At 40.6% G+C, this 16,113-nt stretch overlaps 1 protein-coding gene across 1 annotated transcript; it reads right to left on the bottom strand.

The window, feature by feature from the left end:
• Nucleotides 1-11,558: 11,558 nt before the first annotated feature.
• On the bottom strand, nucleotides 11,559-13,922 carry LOC132058250 (bidirectional sugar transporter SWEET14-like). The gene is made up of 6 exons (XM_059450801.1): nucleotides 13,796-13,922; nucleotides 13,571-13,607; nucleotides 13,275-13,485; nucleotides 13,004-13,165; nucleotides 12,716-12,835; nucleotides 11,559-12,049 (listed from the first exon to the last, which is right to left on the bottom strand). The coding sequence occupies exons 1-6, from the start codon at nucleotides 13,845-13,847 to the stop codon at nucleotides 11,804-11,806; spliced, it is 828 nt and encodes a 275-aa protein (XP_059306784.1). The 5' UTR covers nucleotides 13,848-13,922; the 3' UTR covers nucleotides 11,559-11,803.
• Between the last annotated feature and the right edge of the window lie 2,191 nt (nucleotides 13,923-16,113).

The raw sequence follows: 16,113 nt of genomic DNA, 5'->3' as shown, positions 1-16,113 counted from the left end.
AACCCGGAGAAATGCGCCTTCGGAGTGAGGTCTGGCAGGTTTTTGGGCTTCATGGTATCAAACCGGGGAATTGAAATCAACCCGGACAAAATCAAAGCCATCGAGGACATCGAGGTCGTAAACAACATAAAAGGGGTACAAAGGCTTACCGGGAGAATAGCGGCACTGAGTCGCTTCATATCAAGGTCCTCCGACAAGTGCCACCGTTTCTTCTCTTTGCTCAGAAAGAAGAACGACTTCGTGTGGACACCGGAGTGTCATGAGGCTCTACGAGAGCTGAAAAGGTATTTGACCAGCCCCCCGTTGCTGCATACACCAAGGGCCGACGAGCCGCTTTTCCTCTACCTAGCTGTCTCCGGAGTAGCGGTAAGTGGCGTTTTGGTCCGAGAGGAATCAGGTACGCAGTTCCCTGTCTATTATGTGAGTAGAACTTTGGCGGATGCAGAAACCCGATATCCTCACTTAGAAAAACTGGCGTTAGCATTGGTAAGCGCCTCCAGAAAACTCAAACCTTATTTTCAATGCCACCCTATACGTGTTGTGACCACTTACCCTTTGAAAAATATCATGCATAAACCGGAGCTATCCGTAGGCTAACAAAATGGGCTGTAGAAATTAGCGGCTACGACATCGAGTATAAGCCCCGAACGGCCATCAAATCCCAAGTCTTGGCCGACTTCGTAGCCGACTTTGCCCGGCCATGGTCCCCGAGGTCGAGAAAGAACTCCTGCTGGCCTCGGGAAAAACCACGGGCATCTGGACTTTGCATACGGACGGGGCCTCGAACCTTAAAGGTTCCGGGCTGGGGATCGTCCTCAAAAGTCCAGCCGGGGATATCATTCGACAGTCGATTAGAACTGGTAAATTAACTAACAATGAAGCCGAGTATGAGGCTATGATTGCAGGTTTGGAACTGGCTCGAGGCATGGGGGCCGAACTCATCGAGGCTCGATGCGACTCGCTCTTGGTCGCGAACTGTGTGAATGGTGTTTTCGAGGTTAAGGACGAACGGATGCAAAGGTACCTCGAGAAAGCCCATGTGGTACTTCACCAATTTAGAGAATGGACCGTACAAAGACATACCGAGGGAACAGAACAGCGAGGCCGACGCCTTGGCAAATCTAGGATCATCGGTCAATGAGGAAGAAATCAACCTCGGTTCGACAGTGCACTTGACAAACACGGCCATAGAGACCGGGCGAGCGGAAATATGCACGATGAACTTGACCTGGGACTGGCGTAACAAGTACGTCGACTACTTGCGTGATGGCAAGCTCCCGAGTGATCCAAAAGAATCACGATCATTACGGACCAAGGCCGCACGCTTTTGCTTAGTGGATGACCAGTTGTATCGACGCTCCTTCCTCGGGCCCCTGGCCAAATGTCTGGGACCGGGTGAAACGGAGTACGTGATAAGAGAGATACACGAAGGAACCTGTGGCAACCACTCCGGGGCCGAAGCGCTGGTCCGTAAAATCATCAGGGCCGGTTATTATTGGAATAGGATGGACGAAGACTCTAAGAATTTCGTCCGAAAGTGCGATGGGTGCCAGAAACACGCCCCGATGATTCACCAGCCCGGGGAGTTACTGCACTCGGTGGTCTCACCCTGGCCTTTCATGAAGTGGGGAATGGACATCGTGGGCCCGCTACCCCAAGCGCCAGGTAAGGCCCGTTTCATTCTGTTTATGACCGACTATTTTTCTAAATGGGTTGAAGCACGGGCCTTCGAAAAGATAAGAGAGAAGGAAGTGATCGACTTCATATGGGATCACATCATCTGCCGTTTCGGCATCCCCGCCGAGATAACTTGTGATAACGGCCCTCAGTTCGTGGGCAGCAAGGTCAACAGTTTCCTCGAAGGATTGAAAATCAAGAAAATTGTATCAACCCCGTATCACCCATGCGCGAACGGACAGGCGGAATCCACGAATAAAACAATAATCCAAAGTCTAAGGAAGAGGCTTGAAGCGTCGAAGCACCGTTGGAAAGACGTATTACTGGAGGTGCTGTGGGCTTACAGGACCACGTCCAAATCGAGCACCGGAGAAACTCCGTTCTCGTTGGTATACGGGGCCGAAGCTCTTATCCCCGTAGAAGTCGGTGAACCGACTCTCCGTTTCATTTACTCCACCGGGGAGTCAAACGATGAAGCCATGGCCGTGAAACTCGACCTCGCGGATGAACTACGCGATATGCGCGTCTATTCGCATAGCGGCCCAAAAACAAAGAATGGAAAGATACTACAACCGGAGATCCAGCTTCCGGCATTTCCGAGTGGGGGACTTAGTGCTTCGAAAGGTCACTTTGCACACCAAAAACCCCAACGAGGGAAAGCTGGGTCCGAATTGGGAAGGCCCATACAAGGTGTCCGGTATAGCGGGCAAAGGATCGTACCAGTTAGAATCAATGGACGGGCAACGGCTACGCAACAACTGGAACGTGGCTCATCTAAAGAAATACTACTGCTAAGGTATGGACCGTATTCTCTCATTAACCTTTCTCATTTTTGCAGGAAGTCGAGAACGGATGGAAAATAGAATCTAGGCCTGAAAACACGTGTTGCACTCTTTTCCTTAGTACGGTTTTGTCCCAAAGAGGGTTTTCCGACAAGGTTTTTAACGAGGCAACAAATACAACGTGTTACTGAACAAGTATGAAGGGCAAAACGAGCAATCACCCGGAGGAAAATAACAGCACTCACCCGGCCTCAAGGCTCGGATCAGTGCTGGGGGAGTACCGTGCCCGCACCGACGACGACACCAATTAAAGCGGACAGGAAGATCCAAAATTTGCTACGGCAAAACAAGGCCCGGCCACCGGCCATAGCCTCCAATGTAAGGACCAAACGATCATAACGAATCGTGTCCCATTCAAATTTGCTACGGCAAAACAAGGCCCGCCACCGGCCATAGCCTCCAATCGTGTAAGGACCAAACGATCATAACGAATCGTGTCCCATTCAAAATTTGCTACGGCAAAACAAGGCCCGGCCATAGCCTCCAATGTAAGGACCAAACGATCATAATGAATCGTGTCCCATTTTTACTTGCTACGACAAAAGAAGGAGGAGTCAAAACTCTCGTATGTACGAACGATTTACAAAAATAAAGTTGTCAAAAGCTGTCAAAGTTAGCAACTTCCTGCTAAATTGTACTCTACAAAATAGCAAAGGCTACCGGCCAAATGCCCGATAAGACCCCCAAACGGGGGCTGACACTTTATTAGCCAAGGCTAAAAAGACACCGGCCCTAAAACAGAGCCGAAGTAAAATGTCGACTCTAGTAAAACGGCCCTCGGAATTCGGAGACGACCGAACTCTCGAATAGTCGGGTAAAAAACCGAACAAGCATGATGAATCGGTGACCACGAGTCACCTTACCGTGAAAACGGACCAACAATCGCAGTAAAGATAATGACAAACATTCAAACGAAGAAGCTGGAAAGATACACTTTTCATTTATATACAACTGATGTTCTTTACATTGAGAAAAAGAAGAATGAAAGTTCTACGAAAATGAAAAATAAAAAGATAGATGCCAAAATAATGGCTCTACACTATCCGGCATGGCTAGAGGAGGATGAATGTTCGGACTCAGTCCGCTCGGAGTCATCTGACTCGGACCCGAGAGCGCGGTCGGCCTTCTCCTCCATTCCTTTGGCTTCTAGTATCAGGGCCGGAAGGTTCTCGAGGCCGTGCTCAACTTGCTCGAGGGTGAGGCGCCGAGATTTCCACTTCTCATACTCGGCGACAATAGCGGTATGAGCCTCGGCCGCCTCCACACTTCTCCACGCTTCCTCCAAATCGGCTTCGGCCTTGGCTAGTTTGGCTTCTAAGTGAGCCCGGTTTCTTTCGAGGTCATCTTTCGCACGGTTGACCGCATCCAAATTGGCCTTAAGATCGTCACCGGCTCTATTCGCCCCCTCGAGTTCGGCTCTAATACCCTCACATATCCGGCCCGCCGCTCCGGCTCTTTCCTCCAAAATTCTCGCTCGCGCTCGTTGAACAAGGCGCCTCGGACTCGAGCTGCCGGTTCCTCTCGGACAAGCTCGTAGCATCGGCCTTCACCGAGTCCAGCCTCTCCCCGAAGGCGGGAAACCGTGGCCTCGAGTTCGTCCAACCGCGTAGAGAATTGGGTTTTATCCCGGCTAAGGGCGATCTTGTCGGCCTCGAGACTCCGGTTATAATCGGTCATGGCGGCCAGGTCGCTTGCCAAACGTCGGTTCTCCTCCTTAACCGCATCAAGCTCGGGGCGAAGATTGGCTAGAACGGCCACCCGGCTCAACTCTTCTTCCTTCTCGCCGGGAGAAGGTGTTGATATTTCTCCGTCTCCCGGCCCTGGGCATCGAGTTGGCCCCAGAGGTCATCTATCTCGTGTTGGGCACGGATGAAGGCCTCGTTGACCAGCACCACACTCTGCAGATAAGACAAACCAAAGGACTTAGGCAAAGAAGGGATGGCATTCTGAGAATAGAATGTACAAGGATGGTTAGGAATCTTACCCGGTTGCCCGCGTGCATACCCTCGTTCATAAGGCACTGCCAAGTGACCCCGGTCATCTTGCGTTTGTCCGAATCCGAGACAAGGGGACGCAAATAGCTCGCAACGCCCACGGGGCGTGATAAGAAGCTAAAGTCTTCGGGGACAGTGACCACCGCTGATCGGGTCCTCCGAGGTTCCACGCTCGGGCAGGGAAAACGTTCACCAAACTGTCCCTGGCACCGGATTCCGATGCTCGGTTGGCCGGCCTAGTGACCCGGGGAATAGGAAGGTGACCGAAGCCCGCTGCTTCACAAGAAGCCGGAGGAGTCCCCAAGAACATCTCCTCGAAATCGTCAACACGTTGAGCTGGGGTGGACGAACTTGGAGCGGCCTCGATGTTTTCGGCGAAGGCCAGGGGCTCCGTAGTCGCGGCAGGTCGAAGATGGACGAGCACCTACGGGGGCCTCGGTATCCGGTTCTCCAGCTACGCTTTCACTGGCCTCGACGGTAACCGCTTCTCCGGATCTTTTCCTTTGCAGAGGAGTATCCTCAGAAGAAGTTTCACCTGAAATGTCGACAAAGTCAATCGACCGAAGAGGGACCGGTGAAAGTATTTCTTCCGCACCTGATTGGGGAGCAGGGACCAACGGTCTTCGCCGATAGAAGGAAGGGCCGGACAGAGACCGTCTCCTCCGAGACGGGGCCACAGAGGGATCGAACCGACCCTCCGAATGACGATATCGGCTCGCTTTCCTCCCTCGAAGACCGGGCAACGCTGCGTGCTTTCTTCCTTTTCGGAGTCGTCACCTTATCGGAGGACCTCTTTCTTTTTGCAGCATCGTCGAGGATGCGGGAAGAACCCGCCGTGTCAAACCCGGATGACGACGTAGGGTAGGCGGTTCCCGCTCCGCCTCGAGGCCACCGAGCCCTCGGGGCAAACCTGAAAGGCGAAAACAATGGCAGAGATGGTGAATTCGAAGAGACCACGGGTAGTAAAGAATGCGATAAAACACTAAACAAGGATAAACGTGTTACCGTGGTTCTGCGCTACCCACCGACCACGAGACAGGTGGGCCCATGTCCGATTCTCGTAGGGGTACTGGCGGAGGAGAGCAGTAACCCATTCGCTCAAGTCACGGATGACGGGAGGGACGTATCCGTTGGCTGTGTGAGAGCAAGGAGAAGGCAATGAGTCAACAAGATCAAAAAATGGATAAAAAATGACTAAGTGCATAAGGACGACTGCCCAAGGATCGAGCTTACGCTTATTGTTCCATTTCTCTGGGAAGGGCAGATAACCGGCAGGGATGATGTCCTCGGTTTTCACTCGGACATACCTCTCTAGCCAGCCCCTATCCCGGTCCTCGTCCATCTTCGAGAAGAACGGGTTCCGGCTGCGCTTGACAAGTTTTATTACGCCGCCCCGGAAGACCCTCGGGGAGTATAAGCGTATCAAATGGCCCAACAGTAAATCCCTTCTCGCCGTTGTTGGCTAAAAACCGGAGACACGCAACGACCCTCCAAACGATCGGACCGATCTGCGCTAAAGTCACACCGTAGGTTCGGCACATATCAAGGATGACCGGATCAATCGGAGGATCGATTTTGAGGGTAAAAGGGTAAGTGTATACGAACAAGAACCCTTCTCGGTGATCGGTGACCGATTCATCCGGCCCGGTGCAAAACCCCACGGCGGGTATCCCATCCGCAGTCGGCCCGGACTACGTCGAGCCTTTCCTCGGTAATCGATGAGGGGTATCGCCTCACATCGTATCCCCTGTCCGAGACCGAGGACGGCTTGTCGACCTCGAGATCTTTGTTAAAATTGAATTTGGCCGGAATGATATCCGAGACTGCGAGCTCGATTTTAGCCGGGGAGGTAGGACCGGACCCCGGGGGTGACGTCGGTGGAACTTCGTGGGAAGTGGACTCGGACATCTCGAGAGTGCAAAGGGAGAAGGGTTTAAAAGTGAGGAGGGAGGAAGAGAAACTTGGTTCGTAAATGACGAAACGAAAGAAAGCCAAACCAGAACAATTGGCGAAATCAACTCTTTTGCACTGATTTTGAGTTAATGAGTCAAACTGCAAGTCAGATGCAGCAGATAGCGATTTTTGGGAATGAGAAGGAATGAAGAGAAGAGAGGCGGCTGAGGAGAAACAAAATGTGAAAGTGGCAAATGAGTGGGTAATGGGCCTTATATAGGCAAGGAAGGGGAACGGTTACCGAGGGTGACCAATCGCATAACGCCGCGTGTCCCCATCATTAATGAGGGGCGACGTGGCAGAACGTGCAAAAGGCGGTTGGCAGAGGCGTTACGTGGTCATTTCCCGCCAAAATTTAAAGATAAGAACGAGCCGGCCGAGTCACCGGTTTCTAAGGTTATTCACTCCCCGTTACCCCGACGGATCAGCATAACGAGGAGTGAGGGGCTATCTGTATACGGTAAATACCGGACACAACGTAAAACCGAAGCAATGAGCACCGAGAGAGAGAAGAGGGGAACGTGCCTGGTGGCATTCGAGCTAAACCGAGGGAGCGCCTGCACCGGAGCTGAGTAGGGTTACCATTTGTTCCGGTGTAGCCGTTGGTCCGCGTCACCGTGGTTCCGATGTAGCTGTTGGCCCACATGGCCGTGATTCCGGTGGAGCCGTTGGTTCGTTTAGCCGCTGCTCCGGTGTACCATTTGATCCGTATGTCCGTTGTTCCGGAGTACCGTTTGGTCCGGTATGGCCGTTGCACGAGAGCCACGCGTCAGTAGCGTCCAGCCATGGTCAACTACCAACCTTGCGTGTGTCAGACGGGGCGTCGGGCCTAATCCCACCAAATCTCGTTCGTAATTGTCCTTGTTGTGATTATTTTATTTATTTTCGCATTGTACAAAGCCCATGGAGGCAACACTATAAATAGAGGACACCCCCCTTCTTTGAGGGGGTTGGCTCCCTTTATCTTCAAAAGAATACCTTTAATAGAAGAAGCTCATATATCATTTTCTCCTCTCATTCATCCCTTCGGCCACGGCTGTTTCCTCTTAATATTGTTGTTAATGATATGATATATTGTTCATGACGTTTATATCTTTAGCTATCTTATTGATGAACCTTCAAACCTCTACTTTCTTTTGTCTTATCAATCTCATGAACTAAGCACATATCCTATACCCGCATATAAATTCAATTGATTATGCTGATATACTTTTCACTTTACGGATTGGGCTTCACAAACAGGTGTGAAGACTTAGCCTAATCCAGTTGTTGCAACTATACTTGAGACATGACAATAATGGCAAATCTTGGGATTATTCTTCTTGACAATTATTCAGCATATTAATTAGCGTAACTTTAAATACATTTCCATGTTTTCACCTTATCAACTAGATTTTAATCAACTTTTTTGCTTCAAGATCTCAAGATGATTAGTTCATATAGAAATCAGAAATTGTTATTTCTACTTTCCCTCTGTTCTTGTTCCAATATTCTCTGTGATAGTATTTTTTTTATCGGTCTGTTTCGTAAAAAAAAAAAAAAAAAAAAAAAATTATATTTAAAAACAATTTAGTTTAAACTTTTTGTTTTATCCTTAATGAGAATTGAGAAGTAAGCCACATAAATATTATGACATGTAACAACAAGTTTCAAAAGTCTTATACCCACATAATTTATAAATGTCTAAAACCAAAAATTTCAGAAGTATTATTTCTTTACTTAAACTTCGGTAGAGTCAAACCGCGTCATATAAATTGAGATGAAGTATCAAATTAGGAAAAAACTTATCCGGACTGGGTTTATACCAAATTAATGGATAAATTATATGAATATACACAACTATCACTTAACCACCATTAATCAACGTATGTATTCAGTCCATTAAATCACAACTACGGTAAGTTACATGTAAATACGCGGTGTGGGTAAGTTTTTTTTACCGATTAAATACTAAGTGATATTTGAGGGGCGAAGGATGAAATCACTACAAGAGAACATGGAATTAGCTACCGAATTTGTTGGTAATCGTTAGCTAATTTGTCGCTAAATAACTCCTCGCCAATTAGATTTTCTTATAATCCGTCGCTAATCTGTAGCTATATGAGATTAGCATGGAATTTTACTGTTTAGCTACGAAATTTTGTCCGTCGCTAAATCCTTGTTTTCTAGTAGTGTTAATGGTTATAAGCTTGGAATTAATAATAAAACAAAGGGCCCATATTCGTGCAATAAAGAATATTTTCTCTGTGATGCCCAAACTCGTGTATAATCCTGTTGTCTTTTGAATATTTTTTCCTCTTTCACCAGGATAAGATTCATTTTTTTCCCTTTAATTAGAAAAGGAAAATCGTGGGAGACAATAAGATGATGAACCAGGATTTCGTGGATACAGTTCTTCAAAGTTCAGCTGCCACTACAATCTACATGCCTTTGAAATTGGATTATGTACGTCCTCAATTATTGAACCCCAGATAGTTGCGTAAATTTTTTTATTCTTAGCTCCAGTAATAAAATAAATCATTGTTATTATTTTTTGGGTTCTCTTTTCTTTTTTTCTTTTTTTTTTTCTTTGTACAGGTTGAAACTTACAACGAGAACAATTGGAGATTGTCACTGAAAGGGAACGTATACGGGCATTTCTATTTTATTTGATAAAGTTGGGTTGACCACAGAAGCTGGCACTACATTGGGTGTTCAATCTTTACTCGTGGTGCTATAATATTATTATATACGTTTGAATTGAAAAAAAATACTAGTATTACTATTTTATTCTACACGTACCTATCGCTTGCATGATTTTTATTCTTTGTAGAAAAGGTTACATATAAATTATTTAGTGTGCTCATACAGTAATGTAACAAATAGTTTATCATTTCGTGTACTTTTGCAGGGATGGGAAATAAGTATTAATCTCAAATGAACTGGTACTATTCAACAGTGTTTTAAAAGGCATTTTCTAGGCGAGTCCCGGGGCGAGGCGTACCAGAAACGCATGGACGTAAGTATCGTAGGGCGTAAACCCCAACGTTCCGGGCATTCACCTAGGCATAAGCCCCAACATTTTGGGCTTTCATTTGGGCGAAAGACCCGAAAACTTTTATATATATATATGAGTATATGTAAGTATATATATATATATGTATATGTAATCTCTTTATATATATATATATAGAGAGATGTATATATATATATATATAACAGCCAAATCAGGAATTTATTTTATTAGAAAAATATTAAACAGTGATGGTGTGAATGTTGGTCTATTTTGGATTATAGACACTATTGGAGCAGATAAATCAAGCACTAGCATATTAATTTTGCAAAAAATAAATTCATTTCAATTTGCAAGAAGTACAACTAAATTAAAGGAACTCTTTTATTTTCTAATTTAGTTTATACGAATTTAATTTTTTATTTTCTTATTTTTGTTTAATTAATTTATCTTTCTATATTTTGTAGGGTCATTCGCAAAAATGCCCTATTTCTGGGGTGGTCTTAATTTTTGCCCCTCGAATCGTTGGTCTTTAGTTTTTATCCTTTCACACTTTAAGTAATAAAAAGTGACCGAAAATACCCTTGACATTCTAGGTTTGAACCCCTGCAGAGTTAAAAAAAAAAAAATCAAACAAACAAACAATTTCGTAAAAAAGGCAAGGTTTTCATAGAATGATAGAAACTATGCCTTTTTCGGGAAAATTTATGCTTTAAGGCATAGTTCTGTAGAATGCCTTTTCCAGCATAGTTTTGTAGTATAACTTAATCTACAATACTATGCCGGATTAGGCATAATTTCTATGTAACTATGTAGAAACTATGTATTGTCTTTCGACATTTTCATTACGAGAAGTAGAAATTAAGTTACATAGAAATCATGCCTTGTTGTAATGTTAAAGTAGAAATTAAGTTATCACACCAAACTATCTGAAGTTTTAAACCTTAAGCCATAACTTTGCCCCGAATAGACATAGTTTCTATGAAAACCTTAACTTGCGGTTTTTTTTTTTTTTACTCTGCTAGGATTCGAATAAAAAATCTACGATTTCATAAACCAAAAGGCAAATAAGATATATATATATATATATATATATAATTTTCATTACGTAAACTTTTGAGAAGTAGGGACAAAAATGAAAGATGAGCGATTTGAGGGATAAAAATTTAAGACCAATCCATATGAAGGAGATCCGCGCAATTTTTTGTATTTTGTAATGTTCAGCCAAACGGCAAGCCTAGCCCAACCCATGAGTCCAGCGGGCTAATTGGGCTAGGAAAAAGGGCCTTAGCTTCAAATGGGCTTGGAATTTTTAAACCTAACGCCTCCAAACTAGCAGATTGGGTTGCCATTAAGTTTGCAAGTGACTGTCTCATATTTGCCTGCACAAATACATTTGTGATTAACATTTACGTTATGAGTTTAAGTTATATATACTGATAATGTTAAAGATTTTTTACATTATCTAAACAATTAACTTGTTATAACAGGTTACTTAAAGCTTTTTATAGGTTAACAATAAATGTTACTTAAATGAAGAAAACCTACAAGTTAACAATAAATGTTACTTAAATGAAGAAAACCTAAAAGTACCTTTCAAATTATAATAGATTATCAATTAAGTAATGTTTATTAAATGAAGAAAACCTAAAACTGCCTTTTGATTTGTAGGTCAGTCCAGAAAACTTAAACTCATAAAAGAAATAGTATGTGATTAACATACACTATTAAGAACTGTAATAGGTCTTGTACACGATGTTTGTTTAACGAAATGCAAGAACGTCTTGTCACGATGTTTGTTTAACGAAATGCAAGAACTTCTCCAGATTAATACGTGAATCGTACTACTCAAATACACTACGCTAGATAGCTCATAAGAAAATAATTTACCCACAAATTAATTATATCCTAAATTTAATAACTTACGTTGGAATTCAATGTATCGGTATGTAATTAGATACATTTTCAAGCTAAAAATCTAATTAATTATTTGCAATTAAAATATAAAGAAAATCTTGAGAATCAGAGATAACAGAATAAAGAACTACAGTCATAAATATACGTACGACATATAATGTTTTATATATGTAAAGTGTAAAACCATACATGATATCGGTAGGAGTTCTCTCCAAATAAATTTGGAAATCTAACTCCTAGAGGGATGATGAAGCCGAAGAAAGCGAGACTCGTAAATGGATCACTAAATCCCAAAATACATACATACAATTGTAACAAAATATTAACTCGTAGATATAGACTTGAGGCCCAGATTTTTTTTTTTTAATCGAATTAAGAAAATCTTGCAGAAAGGGCCTCCAATATTATTGTCTTGGTTTTGAAGTCTTTCACACTTGAGAGTTAATTTGGGCATCTTCAAGATTTTTACCAGCTTTAGCCTCTCCAATTTTACAGTCCTTGGATGGAACATTAACTGTATAGGCCTCAGAATTAACTTTTATAGGCTCTTGATCCACCTTCACAATGGTGGGTAATTTGGTCTCTGCAGCAACGTCGTTTGGTTTGGAGTTTCTGTATATTCCATATAATATCATTTGGAGCACTCCAAGTAGCATTCCCGCTATGTTCGGTACCTGTATTTTATTATTTGACGGAAGACGAGAAACCAAACATTAGTCACATGATATAGCTCATAAAAGTGAATGTTAACATGGGCACTAATTTATATGTAAAATAATTGAGTCATTTAAATAATAATTAGATGTAAACTTTCATTATATATAGATGAAATTAATAACTTAAAAAATATTACAAATAACATGCTACAACATATTAAGTACTCTAATTTGTATAAGATTTTTTACACTATCGATATATACAAAAGTTAAATCATGTTGATTTAACCAAGAGTTTGGCACGTGTTCTGTAAGTCTGGCCTTGTACTTTTATCTACTATTTAACACAGGGCATAAATAATGTTGCTTTCTCATGTTCCATAACGTTATTTCCTTCGTTCTCTTGTAGTTGTTCACTAATATGTTAAAAATAACTTTAATTTATCTAGTTTATCTAATAAAAAGATGATAATTTTTTTTCCAATTTTAACCTTATTAGTAAGTAACCATTTCTTAAACTTATAACTCCTAAACTTAGTTGTCAAATTTGGATTATCAAAGCAACTAATAATGATAACTTAATAAAATAAGGATTTGTTAATTAACGCATCCTCAAGGTAAATACAAAATGTAAACTGAATAAGTAAAAAGGGAAAGGAGGGAGCAGAAATTTGTTATAATTACCGCGACGTAAATGTCCCTCAAAAGTAAACCATACATAAACCACATTACAGCACTAACTGCAAGGGTTAATGTCAAGTTAAACGGCATGAATTCCACACTTTTAGTCCGTATTACCCGTCCCTGCATTTTTACAAAAAAAATGACAGAATTAAATGCTGTTAGAGAAATGTCTAGGGACTAAATACCTATTGTACCGACAAAAAAAACCTAAATTATCAGAATGAACGTACCTATAAAAGAATCAAATCAAAGAGTTAAACTGTATTAGAAAGATCATTAATTAGTTACCATAACGCTTAGAGGTGCTACAAATACACTAATCGAAAATGCCATGCAAATCCATCCAATAACTGCAGCGCGTTTAGGTCCTTCGCACAAAATTTGAGTGAGGAAAATAATGAGTCCAAAGGCACCGACATTCAACAGTAGGACAAGTCCTAGTGATTTGATCTGCAAAACAATTCCAAATTTCATTATTCACAAAACTGTCTAACAATTAGAAAAAATACAAACCAGTATATGTACTAGTATAATATATATGCATGAAATGTGTATATACCCTTTGTTTTTTTGTTGCATAAGTAAAATAAATAGCCACGTAAATAATCTCCGCAAAGATACCAAAGGAGTTGATGGTGATGAGAAGGATAACATTGGTTTTAACCATTGCATAGTAAATCCAAAGCATTGCGCTAAATAAGCCAACAACATATGGTAATGAATGGAACCCTTCTGATGTTTTCTTCTTAATGATCCTATAAAATGTAGGTCTGCAAGATCAAAATTTTTAGTAAGCCAACTGTTTCGCTGCCCGAAAAATTGAACCTTATATCTAATTTTGGAGAAACAACTTACACTGGGGCAATAAACACCATGAAGGAGAATATGTTACCTGCAACATTGTCACAATGAAAGATATTAATTAGTTTGGTCTTTTTTCTATATTTGAGGTGTTATTTCTATTCGTAATACGTAGTTAGTTAAGATATTATTCCACCAATTAGAACTTAAAAGAAAACAAAACAGAAACAACTTGCATGAAAGAGTAAAAAGGCACATAAAATATGCTAGAAATTTTACCCAAAATGCCAAAGGTGTAGGTCAAAGGATGATCGTGGGAGATGTTAGTCATCTTTTCTTCTTTTTTCTCTTATCTAAGGAAGAATTAAAAGCTAGGTTAAGATAGAGGAGTAAAATCTAAAGGCTAATTGATATTGCTGATGAACAACAGTTAATGTCACATATTTATAGTGAAGGATTTGAATGTTTACTACTAGTACATGAAGAGTTAATGCATAGGTGGCATATAATTGTTACTTTAATAAAACAAAATGCTGACACCATATGTGACCGCCCAACTAGCTGGGAATAATAATAAACTAGCTGTAAATTTCCCAACTCTAGCAAAACAAATTTGAAGAATGAGTTTAAGCGACATATACTTTGAGCGTAAATAATTTTTACATTATCAAATTATCTTTACCGATTTTCTAAGGTAATATATTTTATTTTGAACATTTCAAAGTTCAAATCTCATATTGTAAGAAGGTTTATCTGTAGATATTCTTTGAATGACTTCATAGTATAAAAAATTATTTACAATGACGATATATAAAGACTTAAACTCCTAAACATTAACGTTTAAGTTCTATGCATATGATGGTCTAAAAAATTATTTATAAATCATGTCACTTACTAGATTATTATATATAACTTTTTTTAAGAATACTACTTAGTAATCTAATAAAAATAGCAAATTACCTTACTATTTTACGGGTTAAATTTTAATAAAATAAAATAAAATATCTTTACAATATCGATGCATTCATCTTAACTAGAAAAAGGATTGGGACATAGCATTTCGTGGCCGTCTATTTTTGGAGGGCTGAACTTTAGTCCATGCACTTTCAGCAAAGGTAATTTTTTAAAAAGTAAATTTCAGTTACATAGGAGATCTGATAAGGGGTGTAGAAAAGTAAAGCCATAAATCTTGGTTGTCAGAAAGAAGTATTTAATCTGACCTAGGAACTTTAAAATATTTGGTGCTTTTAACCCAATATCTGAGCTAACCCAATATTTAAGCTAACCAGTCAGCATAACAACCCTTTGATAGATACTATGCGGGATGGTAGCTCTTGTTAGCCTTGTGTTTCCAAGCAGAAAATGACAAAAATATCCCTTATATGTTGGGATATTTTTAAGTAATCCCTTAAATATACTACTTCTAAGCTATTTTTTGTCCTTTTAATTTGTGAAAAATAAATACTGTATTTTTGTTTCCATCAATATTTTGATGAACTTCTGTTAGATTTGAGGAGAACTGTGACAAAAAATAAGTACATTATAAGCATGAATTTCTCTTTCTTTTAATCCAAGACAGAAATAGTGTTCGTTCTGAAATTTCATACTTCACGTACTTGATGGAAATATAATTTGTTCACTTAGCAAAAAAAAAAAAAAAGAGATAATATTAAGTATAATGTTAAGTATGGAAAGCTAGCTAGTTAAAGAAATGAACTAAATGTGTGACACACAGAAGAGCTGGTCAAACATATGGACCGGTTTATGGCGGATGATCAATATGCTGATATACGGCAAAATATTTTCTTCAAGGAAAGGTCCAAATATAACCTTAAAATATTTGAAACTGAACAGATATGCATACATATACATATAATTAAAGAAAAAAATTACCTAGATACAAAGTATAATTTTCCAACGAAGGGGTGTCGACACCCCTCAACTACATGCGGCTCTGCCACTGCATTCAATCGTTAGTCCAAATATGTCTTAATTTAACTGAACCCCCAATTAATCTAATTAGATGATTAATAAGCGAAAAAGAAAAAATATACTATCTTTAAAATATCAGAAATTGAGCAGATATACCTTTCTCAATTTTACTTTTGCAATTGGTTTTACTTCTTCATCATGAATACAGTAAAAATATCTGGAAAAAATTATTAACGGTGACTATTGTAGGATTAAAGTTTTGGACCAAATAAGATAACACATTAGCACAAGTTAAGATTAACTAGACTCATGTGCAGATGTTAGACAAAATTGAAAACTAGCAGACAAAGAAACAAGAAACGATGCAAAGGTTAACCTAGTTTTATGAAGCTTTTCCTTTTCACACTAGAAACTAAGTGGGTTCTGTTAATATTTATTGTAATGTATTCTTAAATGGTAAAGAATTTGCTTACGTGAATCGTTTTGATTACAGAGAAGGTGAAAATTGGTACTGTACACAATTGCTTCTTTGTCAGTATTGTAATATTTTCTCTTGGATGGTCGGTGATATAACTGCTGGTGATAATTATAATGTTGACCAAGTCGTTCATATTATTAGTTATTTAAATAAATAATATTATCAATTCAAAACAATTTTATCTAAT

The sequence above is a fragment of the Lycium ferocissimum genome, chromosome 5 (assembly GCF_029784015.1).
Source record: "Lycium ferocissimum isolate CSIRO_LF1 chromosome 5, AGI_CSIRO_Lferr_CH_V1, whole genome shotgun sequence".
NCBI classification, from domain to species: Eukaryota; Viridiplantae; Streptophyta; class Magnoliopsida; order Solanales; family Solanaceae; genus Lycium; species Lycium ferocissimum.
Note: the sequence above shows the minus strand (reverse complement) of the source record. Positions and strands in the feature narration are given on the sequence as shown.